This window comes from Numenius arquata, chromosome 16 (assembly GCF_964106895.1).
Source record: "Numenius arquata chromosome 16, bNumArq3.hap1.1, whole genome shotgun sequence".
Classification (NCBI taxonomy): Eukaryota; Metazoa; Chordata; class Aves; order Charadriiformes; family Scolopacidae; genus Numenius; species Numenius arquata.
Genome location: NC_133591.1, coordinates 11,796,399 through 11,814,886, shown reverse-complemented (window position 1 = coordinate 11,814,886; position 18,488 = coordinate 11,796,399). Strand labels below are relative to the sequence as shown.

The 18,488-nt window shown below is 42.8% G+C and overlaps 1 protein-coding gene across 1 annotated transcript in view; it reads right to left on the bottom strand.

Moving 5' to 3' along the window:
• The window catches only part of SPPL3 (signal peptide peptidase like 3), a 61,998-nt gene extending 43,510 nt beyond the window's left edge, over positions 1-18,488 (bottom strand). Inside the window, exons 1-2 of the mRNA XM_074159799.1 lie at positions 18,397-18,488; positions 17,136-17,312 (exon numbers count right to left, since the gene is read on the bottom strand). Of these exons, the coding sequence (XP_074015900.1) occupies positions 17,136-17,312; positions 18,397-18,488 (269 nt within the window). The remainder of the gene's footprint in view (positions 1-17,135; positions 17,313-18,396) is intronic.

The window sequence follows — 18,488 nt, the reverse complement described above, 5'->3', positions numbered from 1 at the left end:
TACAACTCTTAAAAAGCACATTTTCAACCCCAAACTAGTTGTAAAAATACTAACCATATACAGACCAGGCACACACCTGATGGCAAGGGCTCACATTTATTTGTCACACTGCAGGGGATGCTGACGAGACTGCATTAGTGCAAGTTGGAACAAAGTTTTCAGACAGCAATTAGGACTCGCTGACACCTCAGCAGATGAACAGGAACACTTGCCTTTTTTTCAGCTGTCGTTCTCTACAAATTTGTTCGAGATGTCACGTCAAATGCTGTTGTAGCAAATGGATACAGAGGTTATTTGAGTTCTCCTACAAGCGCATCTGAAGCACTTCATTGACAAGACCAGGCTCCCTGCACAGTTAGTGGAGAAAGGCCACACTTCTGCCAAGGCTTTGCAATTATCCTCTGTTCTCCCCAGTTCAGGTCCTAAATTTGGAGTTTAAAATTAAGATGATGCAAATAATCATCCCATAATTTCGAAAGCAAAGAATTTCTATGAGTGAGTATTCAATAATCTACATAAACTTGGTTTAATAGTTGTTATTTTCTTTCTCTGATGAATAACTTATTGTGATGGTAAGAAACATGGATTGACGCTGGTATGATTTTGGAAAACTACATACAAAACACGTATACAATCCAAAATAGTTTTCACTCAATTTAGCTCATACTGAAGCCAGTCTTCATTCTTTTCTCTTTCGACAGCTCTCGCTTATTATGTTCACCTAAGCAACCCCATGGGAAACCACAGACATTACCAAATATTAGGAACTCTGGGGAAGGCAATGCTGGATTTGGTCAGGAATGTGATGACAAAGAGTTTGCTCTAGCCTTCTTTCATGTTTTAGAAAGCCAATTTGCTTTTCAATTCCTTTTAGAGGGAGAATGACATAGATTCCAGAGATGTAATCATCTATATGAAATCTTGTTTCACAAAACAGAAAGTACGAGCCACAATGTCTGCTCTCCTGGGAATGAAGGAGGATAAATTTCTAATCAGATAGGTCCTTGACAAAGGAAAACAAGTATCTTTTATTAAGAAGAAGAAAGACTAGAAAAGCACTTTCTCTTTTAGCATTAGGCATTTTATTTTCTCCTGCAGTAGGTGTGCAATGGGCAGCACTACCCAGTTACAGACACGGTGCAGCATGAACTACCATAATGGAGACATCTTTCACGCCAGTGTCATCAGCAATGTTGACTTTCGTCTTTTTATATTAAACAAGAATTACTAATAACTTTTTCTGAAGACAGAAAAGAGTATACAAATTATCCACCACAATTCAGACAAGACTGAACTGAATTCATACTACTTATATCAGGAGGAAAAGAGGCAGAAGTAGCACATCTGCCTTGTGATATGCTGTCACAACGTACCACAGAATTATCACTAGTTTTGGAGTCTCCAGGATTAGATGCAAACAACAAAGACACTACCATCAGTTTTTTTCAGTGTTGATATTTCCCAGATGTTTAACACATACCTCAATTAGGCTCCTAATTTCCCTTTGAACTCCAACCAGCACTAAAATAGTTTTCTGGATTCATTACCTACTCTCCCAGACCCTGCAATGGCTTCCCATTCATTTCACAATTGTAAAGATGGTTCCTTCTGCTTTCCGAGACCTTCATGAGAAACGCTGCTAAGCAAGAAACTGCCAGTCACCAGTTACTCAGGGAACCCACAGCCTCCCCAGCTTCAGGCCCTCCGTACTGAACAGAAGGGTCTCTCCGAATGTGCCTCTCTCTGCTGGAACACAAATCTAGTTCGAGCCACAATGTTTCTCGAACCACATCCCTCCATGTGCACCAGACAAAACAAGGCTCTTTGAAATACATGGCTCTTCCCTTCTACCTTCAGTAGATAAGATATCGCGCATCAGAAGGGCATATATTTTCATTTCTAAACTGTGAGCTACCTTAGCAATAACTGTGCTATAAATTTATAAGACAGATAAATTACGAGCATAAGTAGGCTGTATTTTTTCTCTGCCCATCTTTCTGTGTGATTCTAACAGTGTCTTAATTAGCAGCATGAATTATTTGCCATGGTAATAGGGAAATAATCAAAGCACGGAATGATTTCCCTGAAAGTTCAAACGGAAGACATTGGCTAGAGATACACCACTTGAGACGTTATTAGCAAAAGACAGAAATATAAGCATCTCTCCCATGTGCAGGCCCAGAGTACTGCACAAGTGAAAAATTCCTTTACAAAACACAATACAGCTATATGAATGCCATCATCCTCCTCATGGTGAGCTATGAGGAATGCAAGCAACTGAGCCTGGAAATGCCCTATCATATCCGTGACAGTCACCTCACTTAGTGTTCAGACAATTGTCACAGGCAAGCTGTAGGAAAACAGCGGTGTCTGTAGCATTCGATTACAGACTTCTGATGCCACAGCATAAACCATTCAATAGATTATTTTCTTTCAGGAAGTTAAACAATTATGAATTCCCAAAACAACAAAAAAACCCCTCAGTCTCCAAGTGAATGCCCCAAAGTACAGAAGCTCATCCTAAAGTTTGTGTATCCAGGTTATTTAGTTTATTTTAAACTTAAATTTAGTGCTTCCGGAGTCAATCATTCCTTCTCCAGAACAGTTTGGAGTAATTGAGTGCACTACAAAAAACAACTCAACTTTCTGGCATCTTAAAACAGAGGATGTTCTAGAATGCAGAAATATTTCTCTTTATAATTAGCATATAAACCAAACAATCTGAAGTGTCAGAATAAACAAATAAGCCAGAAGAAGCATCACAGAATTCCCCAGAGCTAACTGTCCACACAGACAAGTTTAATGACTAGTTACATGGAATTTCTTTTTAAGGAGAGTCCTTTAACAGTTAATATTGAGGGTTTTTTTGCTAATACTAATAATCTGTAACACTCCTTGTATTTTCCAAGTGACGAGCACTTAACAGTAACGAGTCCAAGAAGTGATAAAACAGAAATATTTTCATCGACTGCAGCACACGCAATGCAAAGCTGCTGCTTAGACAAACTGCCTGCTACACCCCAGACTGAAGAGGAACCCCAGTTCAGGAGCACATACCAGCTCTTAACTCCCATTTCAGCTACAGAGATGGAGTATGCCTTAGTGCGAAAATTACACTTGGTAGAGAACACAATGGCTTGTTAAGAAGGAAAGCAGGTAACTGATTACCTTGCCATTAAACTCTGCTGAGATCACGGACTTTCAGTTCTCTCTCACTGTCATGAAAACACCACGAATCTTAAATCCAGCCAACACAGCTACATAAAGGCTTTCTCAGCCGTTCTCTTCACATTTTTCTACTCAAGAGAGTTTTCTGTAACGTTCCAGCGGGGAAAGCATAGCTGGGCCAGGCAACAAGGAGGTTCTGTAGCTAATCTAAAACAGAGCAACACCTGAAGAGGAATCGGGAACCACTCCACTAATCACCCGGCAGCAGAAACACAACACGTTTCTTGAACCTTACCCAGCACGTTTCTTGAACCTTACCCAGCACACCTTCCATTCGCGGGATCTTTCCCCTTGGGGAGAGAGGAACCCAACTCAGGTTAGTCACTTCCCTAACTGCAAAATCAAAAGCAAGTTCTGGAACATGTCTGGTCCATTTATACCATAATAAAATGATTTGAAAAAAAATTACTTCTGTGATGAAAACTGCAAATGGTATTAAAGAGTTGTGCAGGATTTTTATTACCATTTGGCCTTATGTTCCCCATTTGCCTTGTATCAGAAACAGGGTGGGTATCTTTAGTAACACGAGATTTAAAATTAAAAAAAAAAGGAAAAGAAGAAAAAAGAAAAAAGGGGAAAAAAAAAGCTTAGTTACAAACATGCTAAAAATTTAACTGAGCCCCCCCATCATCAAGAAAACATCTGCTTAGCATTGATTTCTAAAAAAAAAATCTCTTGACATATAATATAGTCAAGACACTTTTAGTTACAAAACATCTACTACCCAAAGCAACCTTTGTTACCAAAATAAGAGCACTATGAATTTTTATTAGTTGGGCATTTTGTAGAGTCACCGGCCTCAGGTGTCCGCAATGTTAAGAAAATCTAAATACTTGCTTGATTTTATAGCATTGAGTAACTTGCATGGAAAAAATATGGGACATCACTCCCCTGCTAAGGCACCACACTTTCTAAAAATCATGAATTCACATCATTCCTACAACTATTTTTAAATTATTTCATTTGTTCCTCTCTCTTGCACAAATTGCCAGCAAAAGAATTAATAAGCCAGAGGAACGGAGGATAAGTTGGATCTCTTCAGATGATTGGGGGCATTAATCAGTGTCCGTAGGGGTCAGAAGATTCTGTTATCTCACTTCAACAAACAGGTCTAAATTTTGAAAGACTATGGCACTGCAGCCTTTCCAAATTAGTCATGTAGATCCTATTAAAAAATTGCCATGGAGTTCTGGAACCCTGTTCATCCAAAGCTATCCGTTTCCTAAGCAGTACCAAGATACAGGATATTCAACAGCAAGTTTCCTAATAGCACGGAAAAAATCCATTACAAAAAGCTTCCAATAGTTAAACTACAAACAGTAAATTCAAGGTTATTATTAGCAACAAGGGATAACAAATTTTCACACTTTACCATGATGAACGGAAATTATATTAGTGTTTTCCAGAACTGAAGCGGTAAGTTATCTGAACAAGGTTCCAGACAATTGAGTCTGTAACATAAGAGAACAGCCTGTCTTCCAGTAACACAATTCAGCCTCATCCCAGACACTGTCAGCCATCCAAGCCCAGCAATGGCATTCTTCCGAATAAGGTTGTTCAAGATAAATACTCTATACAACTAACAGCTCAACTTCACCTTTCTCCTCTTGCAGTGATATTACCCAAGTATCCAACATCCTCTGAAGATCCAGGGTTAAGTTCATCTGATGTGCAACTGAGCCAGCGCACATCATCCTGGCCATATTTATCAACATTTAATCATATGTGGAATATTATGGTTGTCACGGTGCCAGCAAGCAGCTAAAAATGGGCAATGACAAAAGAAAACAGATTAATTATGTGGCAGAAAGAGAGGACTCTCAGGACATGCAGGGCAATTTCTGCACATCTGTTAACCTGCAATATTGTACAAAAGGCAGAGCCTCACACCACGCTGCTGGGCTGAGACTGTCCTTCAGCCCCTTCAGGCAAGGGCAGATGTTGCATGGCCACAGTGGCCAGATGCCTGCCAAGGTGTCTTAATGTCAACCTCCTGAAAGGAGGTTGTAGAGAGGCCGGGGACGGTCTCTTCTCCCAAGTCACAGGTGATAGGACAAGAGGAAATGGCCTCAAGTTGTGCTGGGGGAAGTTCAGGTTGGATATTAGGAAAAATTTCTTCACTGAAAGGGTTATCAAGCATTGGAATGGGCGGCCCAGGAAAGTGGTTGAGGCACCATCCCTGGAGATGTTCAAAAGACGAGCTGACATGGTGCTCGGGAATATGGTTTAGTGTTGGTGGTTTGTTTATTTGTTTTGTGTTTTGTGGTTTTTGTTTTTGGTTTTTTTTTTTTAAGGTTGGACTAGATGATCTTAAAGGTCCCTTCCAACCTAGGCAATTCTGTGATTCTGTAATTGCGTGACCTGAAGCGACTGCTCAGTTTGCTACACCAAGAGCTAAGCAGGCAGCCCTCGGCTGAAAAGCACAAATAATCCAGCACTAGAGCCCGGACAAGCTGTCTTGCCTCTGAGGACCTAATAACCGACTTCACCTTGTAAATCTTACTGTAAAGCACCATAAGACAACTTTATAATCATTTTGGCAGCTTCGCCTGGACAGGAAACAACATACTGAGGAAAAAGGATACCTAAATATGTAAGACAATAAATCTTAACAAATCTGCAATCTGACTTCTTATGGGATGCAAAGTAACTGACTATAACAAACAGTTCAGGCCAGAGTAAGAGAAGTATCTCCATCTGAAGCAGCACAGAAGAACACACAGAAAAAGTACAGCAGGTTTCCTAACAAGCATACAAAGGAATAGCACTATTAAGTGACAGATTTGATCTCATCCAAGACCCAAGACAAAGATGAAGCTGGTCCTCTTCTACGTGGACAGCTTCACTGAAGACGCACACATTATACTGGAGAGTCCATCCTGAGTGGCCTAACTCATTCTCAAAGCATTACCTAAAAACATTCTGTGCATTTACGTGTTTTAACTTATTTTCCTCACGACCAGCTCCATCCTTTATCACCAGGCATTGGCTCTAGCCTTGCTCCTTGTCTTGCATGGGCATCCCCAGGCTGTAATTAAAGCTTCACTCCAGGACAGCACCCAGATCACTATAAAATCTGTACCCGGTTCTGGACTTTGTAACCATCACCACATCCAGAGCCAGCAGTGCAGGTACTGTGCCGCTAACCTCCTCCTAACTACCTGCAGTGTAATACTCACTGGAGCCAAGGCCTAATAAAATAGGTGTTGATTCACATTCATAAGGTTTTTTTCTGTTCGTGATAGAGCTGATCAAGCAGAGCAGAGCTCTGACGGCAGAACATGCTGCAAATCCCACCTCTTTGGTAAGTCACTGCCTCCTCGCAAAGGAAATGCAACAGCAATTCAGAGACCAAGTACTTTATTTACAAATATGCAGAATATCTTGGTTCTAACACTTTTTTTTAAGATATCAAAATGTAGTAGGCTCTCTAATCAGAAAATAAGGTTGCTTGGTTTTATCACGAAAGTCAGAAAAGAGTTTATTATCTCATGTAAATTGACTCTACTGTTGACTTAAAAAACCAAAACAAAACCACACCTCATGCCTTTGACACTTAGGCCAGTATTTTATTGATTATGTGCTTGGAAATCCAAACTTTTTTTAGCAATGTATTCAAAAGTCAGATCAAAAACTAAAACTAACAGCTAATAGTTTAATCAAAGCGTTTAACAATGAGGCCTTACAATCAACAAGCCAAAACCAAAGTCAAATTGATCAATATGACCTTGTCATACAGCAAGAGCAGCTCTGAGCGCTATTGATGAACTGACTTACCCACACACTACAGGATGATGATACATACTTTATCATAACATGCCTGGGCAGAATTTAACACTGTTTTCGTAAAAATTCCATAAAGAATGAGTTAACACCATCAGCACCAAACTATGAATCTTCAGTGACAATGCTGAAAGTACATTCCTGTATGAGTCGAAGCTCTAGGGCAGCCAGTCTGTCTGGCCAAAGTTAAGCAGCTTTCATTGTGCCGGGTCTGTATCAAGACAAAATAATGTTGTCAGATGATGGCTGGGGAGATTCTGAAGCGAACGTGACTATTTACAACTGCACAAAGTGAAGAAAGGGGATGCAGCTGGAATGAAAATAGAAAATACAGCCCGTCAAACGTGGCATCCTGGTTTTGCTACCTCCAAATAAGAGAGAGGCAAACTCAAAAAAGGTGGCCACATTTATTACTGTGAAGACTGTACAGAAAAACACCACACAGACCTGCATGCAAGAGACGCAGGGTATATTCATACACTTGAGTGTCAGGCTTAAGGTAGTAGTTTCAGTTCCAGGTGCAAAAAGCAGGCAGAAGAACAGATGGAGGCTATTTTCAACATATTCTAGCCCAAATATCTAAAAAACTTTGTGACAACAACAAAAAGTAGGCACATTCTTTAGAGAGGGTGCTTTTGGATTCTTATGAAACTTCTTCCAGTAAAACACCCTGCAGAGAAGTATTTCTGGTTTATGGCAGACTTTTTTCATCTTTTGATTTAGCTTTAAGGTAGCTCTTTTTTATGTTCTATCTTTAAAAACATAAAAAAATAAAGAGAAATATAACTAGTAGAAAATTAACATTGGGGTTCTTGTAAGGCACTTGAGTATGATAAAGAGGTTCTTTCTGTTCTGTACCATCTGTAACAGCTTACAGCTGCATCTGCTTTAGAAGTAGTCAAGTTAGCATAAAATTAAAAAAAAAAAAAAATTCCAGCTCTTCACTATTTAGCTTTAAAGTTTCCTTTTTCAAGAGGAAAAAAAAAAAAAGCTCTTTAAACTATTTTCAACACAAAGCTTAATTAGATTCTGCTCTTCATCTTCAAGACGCTACAGAGATCATAATATTCCCCACGAGAGCTTCTAGCCCTTTGTGATAACTTCTCAGAGCAGCCATTCAAGTGAAGGTATAGGATCAGCCACCTCGAGAAGGGTTCACAGAGCGGATAATCTTTCCTCCAGCAAACAGACCATCAATCTAAAAAGGACCAGAATGACCTTGCACCATCAAACCTAGAAAGCAAGACATAGACGTACCTCACCCCACCATACAGGCTACAGAAATCCATATAACCCAGCTCTGTTTGCCTCCTGCTATTCCACCAACCTCACCTTTAGCTAACAGTCACCTGGAAAGTGGACTTCCCATTGACTAAATAAGTCCAAGTCACACTGCACCTATTTTATCTTGCCAAATGGGTCTGACACAGATGATGGTAAGATGAATCACAAATGTAGCCTTGACAGTGGCAAATTTATACTAGTAAAAACAGTCCTTTGTATAACAACATACCATTGAGCCTTGGTCTCATACACCCAACATACCTGTACCAACAGCTGGTTGATCCTAATTACAATGATTATTCAGAATTCATTGCTGAATTTCTACCCACTACAAAAGTTTCCATATAAATTTAAATCACGTTTGAAATTGGAGCTAGCTATCTGACAGAAGAAGGGATGGCAGATTGCTAAGTGCCACAGACACCAGAACTACCAGTGCAGCAGAGCGAGCTGCAACTCAGCTGCTGTGCTCAGCTCCGTCCTGCTCATGGCACTGCCCCAGAGCTCAAACATTTTGTAATGCTCGCCCTTGCCCAAGCTATGCTATCTCCAGTGGAGTAAACTCAATTTATTAATCCAAGTGACCACTGAAATTAAAATAAACCCGGAGGACGTACACTTGCTACTAGCTTAGCCTGTGTGGAGAAACCCCCTGCAAAACTACCTGTGCCCCACTGCTGCAGGCAGACACACTGCATGTACATGCTGAGGCCACCTGAAGCTCGGCTGCTCCACGAATCCAGCTCTACGGCACTTCTGCTAATCCAGCGTGAAGCTGCTATTTGCGGTACTACTGCAAGGAGAAAATGGTGTAAGCAAAGAGTTCGCCGACTTTTGTGATTCCATGGAACACTCTCAAGTCTCAACATTTCTATTGATCTCTGTAAACTTCTGACAAACTTTTAAAGTTACTTGAAACGATGTATCATTGTAAATTTACTAGAAGTTATCTTCTGGCTAGTTATCAGACGAACAAAAGGACTTTTCAAAGATATCCCTGTCTAAAACCAGCAGAGTCCATAGGAATGGAGAAGTAAATTTGGGCTTTAGAAACAGAAAATGGCAAGCAGAAAAGCACTGACCAGGTAGAACTAATCGGTAACATCCAAGGACTGGAAGGTGCTTGGCTTTAAAATCCAATAGTTCACACTGCACAGCACTTTTTTTTTTTTCTTTTAGCAGCTGGACTGAATCTGGATTCCAGCCTATTCCTCAGGTAAGCTTGCCAACTCGTGCCTAAAGTTAGAGATTGTGTGTGTGGACAGAGGGTGGGACCCCCTGGGTTTCCTCCTGCTTCCCCCCCACTACCTCTGTCGTGGAGACGCCTGCAGAAATGCGGCGAAGGTGTAAAAATGGAAGAGAATCTCTTCACAGTCTTCAGTTACACACCTGTGCTGCATGGGAAAAGACTTTCTTGGGTCAAGAACCCATGAACTAGCTACAGGAAGTAAAGGAAGAATATCCAAACCTGACAGCACAGAAGAAAATACTGTTTTCCGAAGGAAGAAGACAAGAAATGAGAGTCAAACACCATCGTTTTCCTTTCAGATTCCACTGGTTAGGGAAAATGCTACCATATATAAACTGTAAGATATGATTATATCTCTCCAACTTCAGTAATAAGGGAGGCATCTGAAGCACAAGACTGTGCAATAGAGAATATTTTTCTTCGTGCGCTCTCCTCTACTTTAGGACACCAACTGTGACGATTTTAAAGAACTCCTGTCCTGACAGCATGAAAGAAAAAGTCGCTCCATCCTTACACCCTGTCCCCACACAAGCAAAGTATAAGGATTGTCTCACTTAATATATTTGTTATTTTGAATACTTGTTGTTGTAGGATATTAAGAACATTCTGGTTTAGTTGCTTAGTTATCAGTTACAGAATATCTCTCCAAAAAGTCAGCAGAACATTCTGACTTTCTGCCACCCCAGTCTATACCATGCCACTTACCGTGACATAGAGATATGGAGACTATCCAAGTGAATCTGGGTCCTGAGGCTTAGACCCGGCCCTAAAAAGAAATACTCAACAGAATCTAATAATGAAGATGACAGCACAACAGCTACACAATTAATCTGTTCCGGGATAATGTCATCATGGTGGTTCTAGTGGAGAAAGACACACTTAATGCATCATGAGAGCTGAGTTTCTGTAGGGATGGCCCATGAGAGGAAAACCCTGGTCTGGCAGCATCAGAGTAGTATCTGGCGTAGATCAGAGTATTTCAAGCAGATATATCACTTGAAAAAGACATAGGAGAAAAAATCGTCAACGTTAGCATCCTTGGAAGAATTAAAGAGGGAGAAAGGGAATGGGGAAGTGTTGCAATGACACATATGCTCCATTAATCTTATTAAATCATCACCTTTCAAAGTCAGTTTGATTGCCTGGCTCCAGTTCAGCTAGCCCACTAGCTTGTTTCACTCCACTTCACTCAACCCACATAATTGGCTAAATCGTTTCAAATTTTAATCTTAATCAGTTACACTAAAGCAATGCAGCACCAAAAAGAAAATGTGCACAATGATTTTTTTTTTTAATACCAATTTCAGCCTTGGTTCTTCCTGGAAACTTAACTTAGATGTCACCAGAATTAAATTAGACTGTTTGACTAAACTGCTTGTGTCAATTATTTGCTTTTAGATTACATTATAATGCTTAGAATCATCATAAAATGTCAAAGGGCAATAAAGATGGTGGCACTTAGACCAGAGACGTTGATACATCACATTGCTGAAATAATGAAATAAAATAGCTGAGACACTACAAAAAGACCAGAATCCATTTTGCTCTTCTTCCGAATTTTAGGAAATCAAAATCACTGTATTTTAAAAAGCATGACACATATTTCAAAGTACTTCTTATAGGAAGGTTTCATAAGTACACATTTTTTGGCATTGTGTTTCAGTGACAAACGATTAATGACAGAGATTTCAGCATCTGAGTCTATTATTTAAAACTGTGGTATTCACCAAAACATATCTAATCTCAAGAGAACTTAATATCCTGAATTAATGTGGCCTGTCTGATGGTCCTCACATAATTCCTCAAATTCCAACAGCATCAGGTTGCTTAACTCATACCAATCCCAAAATGTACAAAATAAGCAATTATTTTATTGGATCACATCCATCAATAAGAGAAAGAGATGCTCTCAGGTTCACCGAACCTGACACAGAACACAAGAAAAGGTAGTGATAACGGTAGATCCACATACCTAACAGCTCATTTATCTATGACACAGGAAATAACATTCAGGTTTTCTTCTGTTTCTGGGAATCCAAACTTTCACCTCTAGGAAAGCAGTCTGAATTATCCCCACAGACTACAGGCCTTTCAGTCTTCCAAATGACATTTTTACCAAGGCAGGAAGTGGAAGCCAGGTCACCGCCAATCCCAAATGAGTATTTTGATCATTAATGCCGAAAGGCAGGCCTGCTTCCCGGCCCAGCAAGTATTTACAGAACTCCACATGAAGTGATACAGATTTAAAAGGACACATAAAGCTCAACATCTGAATAACATATAGTTTGGTGATGAGAGCGCTCCCCTGGAAGGTGAGAGATGCAAGGTCAGAAACCTTGGGTGATGGAACTGATCTCCTACATCCTGGACAAGTTCTGTACTCACTAGGTAAAAAGCAAGGAACCATTGACTTCCACTGCCACAATATCCTGAAAAGGCTAAAGGCAGAACCAACAGAAAACTTAATTGAAATAGGTACGGCACGCCAGCACCAAGAAAACATTAATTTATATTCTTCACTTTTAAATTTTTCTTAAAGAATTATCAATATATTAGCAAATACAGCCTTCACATTGAAGTAGGAAAAATTTCATCCCTTTGCTAATCAGAGTCATTACACGTATCTACATTCAAGCAACTGTAAACTTCAACTAATCCCATGCTCTTTGCCTTTTCTGTCTTTCAACCCAGTGCTGCAGAGTCCCTGCCTACATGACACACAGTCTGAGATAGCAAAAGCTGGAGGGAGGGTGACAAACAAGTGAAGTGAGACTAGTACTGAAAGACAAACATATTAACTATAAACCTGATAGTCTCAAATTGACTGTGGTTTAAGTCACTTTTCTGATGTCAGACACACACACACGTTCATACAATGACATCCTTGTCCTCAGGAGGCTTCTAACAATCATTAAAATGGAATGTGGCTGGTAATTTCAGTTCCTGAAAAATGTGAGATTAAAGGCCAAACTCCGTGTTTGTATGCAAAGCTTTCATGAAAGATTTTAGACAGTACACACAACCGGATTCCATCTATACGCTTTGCAATCTGTCGCTTAAAAAGTGCAATACTTTGAAAATTCAGGTGAATGATTTGTTTTGTTTCTGTTGCAAACTGCCTTCCACCCTCAAAACACCTTAATTAGTCTGTTAAAGTCTCTCAGCCTAAACTAAGCAAAGCAAGTAAAAAATCTTGAATGCAAACGCTTATTTTACTAGTACGTGACAAGTTCTGTCAACAAGTTATAGCTCCTCTTACTCCCTGCCCTCCCACATACACATCTAATCCAGCCACTTAAAAGCACTACCTCAGTCTTCTGGAAGAGACTATTTTAACTCATGGCAGTAGCATGTTAAATGCTTAAAGGCAATGAAAGCAAATTCTCAGACCTCTGAATCTAGAAAGACTTTTAACACCAACCAATTTGAATTCTCCCAGGAGCAAAGACAGCATTGTACGTTTACACTTATTCCAGAACCCAGTAGCTTCATTGATTATTCTTACACATCATTAGACTTAATTTCCACACCCTTTGCATTACGCAGAAGTTTCTAAATATACCACCATTTCACTCATCAAACATTTGATGGCTAATACAAGAATCATTCCACTGATTAAACCATTTAAGAGGGAGTTCAGTCTTTTTAAGATTAGTGACTCAATACAGCAGCTTCTTTTTTTGTTCTCAGCTTACCCTCCCAGCCTGTCTCCTAATCATCACCCTGATAGGACACGCACGCATTGCAATCCATAGTACTCTTATACAACGCACTGGGAAAGGAAAAATTAAAAATATCTTTGATTTTGGTGTAGAAATCTCCTTCTTTCTCTCTTCACATACGAAGGAAACTGTGAAAATCTTTTGTGCATTCAAAGGGCAAAAAAAAGAACAAAGCAATCTCTATTGCCAGACTGGGCAGCAGTAAGAAGGGAGGGGGTGTTACATCAGGCCTTGAAAAACACTAAACACCTACTAACTGAAGATAAACAAGATACGCATGCTGCTGTGCCCTCTAAATAGGATCCCGTGCAAAAATCTCACCACAAGGTGCTAGAAATTAAGGAAAGACCAAGTATTTCATGAAGTCATGATCTAGGTCCTGCTGCTTCCATATTCATCTGCTGAAATACTTCCAACAGCTTGGTGCCTGAAGATAAAATCCTTGGCAGTTACTAACCTTTTACACACACACATTGGTGACGGGCAAACAGCTCTCCCCATATTTATTCCCTCCTCTGTTGTAGCAGGAGCTTTTGTCACTACTTGGTCCCATTTCCTTGCTGGAGTACAGACAGGAAGCAAAGGGAAAGAAGGGTATTCCACAACCTCTTTCCTCTCCCAATCCGTTCTACTTGCAGGAAATTAATTTCAGCTCTCGTTTAATCTAGAAAATCATGAGCAACCTTGCAATACATCAGTCACGTTCCTCTGTGGCTTGCAGATTTGAGTAACAGCAGTAGAATACGCAGCTCTCATAATGTCCTTCTATTATTGCAGGTACTTGACAAAGAAAGTTTCTCTACTAACTACTGACAAACATTTTATTCAGGCACTCTTTTTTCCAAAAAAGTGTGTATCCTTTGAAAGAGTATTTCCATCTGGCACTTTTCCCACATTTCATATTAAAATTGGTTTTTCCAGGACGACAGCATTCAGTTTCACCAGCAAAATTCTCAGTAGATCCTCCTTTCAGGGATAACACACATATCGGAAATACTGGGTCAGCAAGACTATTTAAGACATTAAAAAAGAGCTAAATAAAAGTACAGATGCTTATAGAGGTGGGCATTACTGAAGGCAAAAAGGAGAAGAGGTTGTTGCAAGAAATAACTCACAAGAATAGTGACAAAAGACAATCTATGTATTTAAAATTATGAAAGGGATGGGGGAAAGCACAAGTACTGCTTTATAATACCTTAATAAAAGTCATTGCAATCAATTTCACTTGGTAATTAAAAGAAAAATATAAATTCACCTTAGTATGTCAGATTTATGTTTTTTCAAAACAATAAATATAGCAAAATTAGAATTAGTTCTCATCTCCAAAATAACATCATTAACAGAGACATCAAGCACTGAAAAAAAGCCCTATTTTTCGTGTTTGGCAATGCTAATGGCCAGTAACCATAACTTGCAAGTACATTTTTTCAAGGGATTTCTAACACATCTGAGACAATTAAAAAAAAAAAAAATCAAACCCAAATAAACCTTTAACATATCTTATGAAGCTACAGCGATTCTACAATGCTTGTTGATAGTTATGCACAAAAAGAGGCATAATCGGGCCTTACGCTCCCGGACATAAGGGAAGCACTACTGGGGTCAGGGACCAATTTCCATCTATACAAAGACAGGTACGTGAAAGGATTTTTCTTAGTGTCAAACAAGATATCTGTTCAGCAGCTTGACACTACGACGAGCAACAGGGAAAGCACTTGTTCTGAGAAAGCCTTTGCAATGCACAAAAAAGACCGGGTCCAGCCAACAGACAGGATGCGACCTGCCAACTTCAAAACTGTGCAACTGCCCTAATTACCAGACACAATTCTGCACAACCCTTCTGTACAGAAGTACCAGTTTCCTCAGTGGACAACAAGCACATTTTTCCTAAAAGCACTAAAGCACTAGCCAATTTTATGCTGAGCTGCATTACCATAATTAAAAATAAACAAATGCAAGATTGTTGCTAGAAGTGTAAGTAATTAAACATGCATCTGCAGAGAAGAGTTACAAGTTACAGAACAGGACTCTGAAACTGGATTTTTTGCTCTTTCCATAGCTCCCAGACAATGCTGACCATGGGCCAAAACGTGAAGTGACAGAAACCTCAAAAACATGAAGGCACATCAGTGAATATAGACATGAACTTACAGTGTTTTGAGACGTAAGCCTCATATCCTTGTTCTGCTACAACCTCAGTACTGTAAGAAAGAACTACCATTCTTGTGATCCATCTAACAAGCAGTGAAGAACAACTCAAATCCCAACTTCAGTCCCTTAAAATACACCACCTAAAGAAGAGTTAATCCTCCTCCCAGCCTGTTAAAAACTGTCCCTCTAGAATAACACTATGGCAAAGACGCTTTTGCAAAAAAGCAAAGGAGTTAAAGATCAAAATAATGTACAATTGACATTTTGTTTCATTTAGTTTTTCAAAGAAAGCTGACAAATCCCAGAGCAGTTTATGAATTTATAATTTCCTTCTTCAGTTAAAACACACTAAGACAGTAGTTCATTAGACACATTTAACTGAACTACATTAAACTGCCTAAATCTGTACCAACATTCACTTACTGTAACAATATGTAGTAAACCCTTTAAGTCAAAGAAGTTGTCTTTTTGCTTATGTTTTAAAGCAGAGCAGATCACCGCCTGAACTGAGCTCATGAAACAAAATAAGAACATCTAAAAAGCAAACAACCAATACATATATTGGTTCTTGACAGAGAAGTGACACAAGATGGGAGAAGGGGCTGCCAAAGCCTCAACATGTGGCAGAACAGAAATCCCCACAAGTTCTGAAAAAGTAATGGGAAAGATTTCCAGAACCATTCAGAATAGGAATATTCCTTGCATAGTCAGGCCCTTTTCCACATTCAGCACACGCCAAGGTCAAAAGCTGAGATTTAACTCCGTATTAAATAAGGATATCATAACTTCATAAAGATCTAAGAAACAACTCTGGTTGGTATCACTGGAGTGGATTTAAAATTCAGCACGAGTATCACAAATTGCTGCAGTGGTCAGGTCAATAGAGCTGATGCACAGGCAAATTATTTGAGATATTTTGGTTGTGGTCCCTGACAACACCAAAAAAAACCCCATAATTATATGAAGAAACTGAACCCTGTCTCTTCGATCCACTGCCAGCTAGGCCCGAGACACTGTCAGGGCACAGGAAAAAATGCCCTCTACTTTCATTTGCTATACTTCATGTCTTCCCACAGGAACTGGTCTCTTCCTCCTCATTCTATTTCCTGTATACAGAACAAACCTATTGTCACTAGGTGAAAACACACACATGCCACTGACTTACCGGCCAGCCTGCGCTGACACAAACCTCCCTTTAGGCAGAGGGATTACCTGCAGCCTCACAGCCGGCACCGTCCCTCCTCCAGGCCCAGAGGATGGCCGGGTACCAGCCCCAGCCTCGCAGAGATCCAGCTCGCCTCTCACCTGAGGAGACCCCCGGGCCGGGGGAGGATGACAGCCACCCGCCTGCCCACAGCCATCCGGCATCGGTGGGGGGGGATTCCTCAAAGCCCAGCCACCCCCTCCTCTGGCTCGCACGGCGTCCCTCCTCCCTTCCCCCTAATCCCTCCTCCTCAGCCGCGCTTAAACCTCCGGCCACGGCCCCTCCGTCCCTTTATGCCCCAGCCCCCCACCGGCGGTCCCGCGGCCCCAGGCGAGGCGCGGCGCCGGCTCCCCCTCACACCCGCACCCCGCTCCCCGCTCGCCCCCGGGCCGGCCGGAAGGAGGCCGGGTCGGAACAACCCCCCCGCGCCCGGCCCGGTCCGGCCCTCACCGGGGCCGCTCCCCCCCACCCGCGGCCCGCAGCGCCGGCGCCCGGCCTCAGCCCCGCGGCTCACCAGGAGTAGGTCTGCTCCGCCATGGCTGCGGCTGGGCGGCCGGCCGGCTGGGCTGTGCGAGGCGGCCAGGCCTCGGGCTCCTCCTCCGCCTCCTCCTCCGCCTCCTCCTCCTCCGCCTCGCAGGCTCCGGGGCTCAGTGGCGGCCCCGCTGCGGCTCCCGGCCCAACATGGCGGCGGCTGTGAGGAGGGAGGGGAGCGAAGGGGGGGTCCCCGCCCGGGCGGGGAGGGGGTGGCGGAGAGGGCGATGGTGGTGGCGGGGAGAGCGAAGGCTCAGCAGCCGCGAGGCAGGGCCGCGCTGGGGCGCCGGCGGGGCCTCATGGCCGGCGAGGCGGCGGCGGCGGCGGCGGCGGCAGCAGCGCGGGGCGGGGCGGGGGCGGGGAGGCGGCGGGCACCGGGCGGCCCAGGGCCAGGCCGCGCCGCGTCCCCGCGCTCGCGCACGCCGGGGGCGGGGCCAGGCGGCGCGCGGGGTCACGTGCCCACAACAGCCTCACGTGCCGGTGGTGGCCGCCGGCCGCGCGCAGGCGCCCTGGGCGAGGGAGGAGGAAGCGGCGGGGTGCTGGTTGTCGGGCCCGGCCGCGCCTCGTCCCGCTGGTCAGGCGCGGGCGGCCGCCCCGCCGGTGTGCCCGGTGTCCGGAAGGAGCGTGCGGGAGAACCGGAGCTTTTCTCCGCCAGAAAAGCCGAGAGCGCCCTGGGGGTGGGCTGTGAGGGGCCGAGGAAGGGCGAGCGGGGGCTGGGTCCCGAGCCAGAGGGAGAGCCAGGCCGGTTTGGGTGCCGGCTGCGCTCCGGGCTCCGCCGGGAGACTTGGCGGCTCTTCCCCGGTTCTGACACGGCCGCCGGGCTCCTGCCGTCTCGCAGGGGAACGGCTGTGGATTGCTGCTGTGGTGGGGCTTCTTCTGAAGGAGGGTTAGGTGGTAAATGGAAAGTTCAGGTAAGATAACTTATAAATTCCAGTGTTTAATTTAAATTCGCAGTGTGCTTCCGGAGGGTATATCTACGTATCTTCGAATTTGTTAGCTTTTAAACAAAGCAAGTGAAATAAATAGGATCAAATGCTCAAAATGGTTTGTTTGGGTTTTTTTTTTTTTTAAGGAAGGAAAACAACATTCAAGAAGCTTTGACCAAATAAAAATCCTGTGCTCCGTGTTCTCGCCAGCCCGGGGTCAAAGCCGGCAGGTTCCTGGCAGAGGAACTGGCCGCCGTGGGTGCCGGTCTCGTCTCTCTCCTCCTGGTTTCTTTGGTGCTGCTGCCAAATCTCCAGTACTGGGTTACTGGAGTTACCCCCAGCTCCCGGCCCTTCCCCACCGAGCTCCGGGGCTGTGCGGAGCTGGGAGCCGTGGCTCCAGTCTCAGGCAT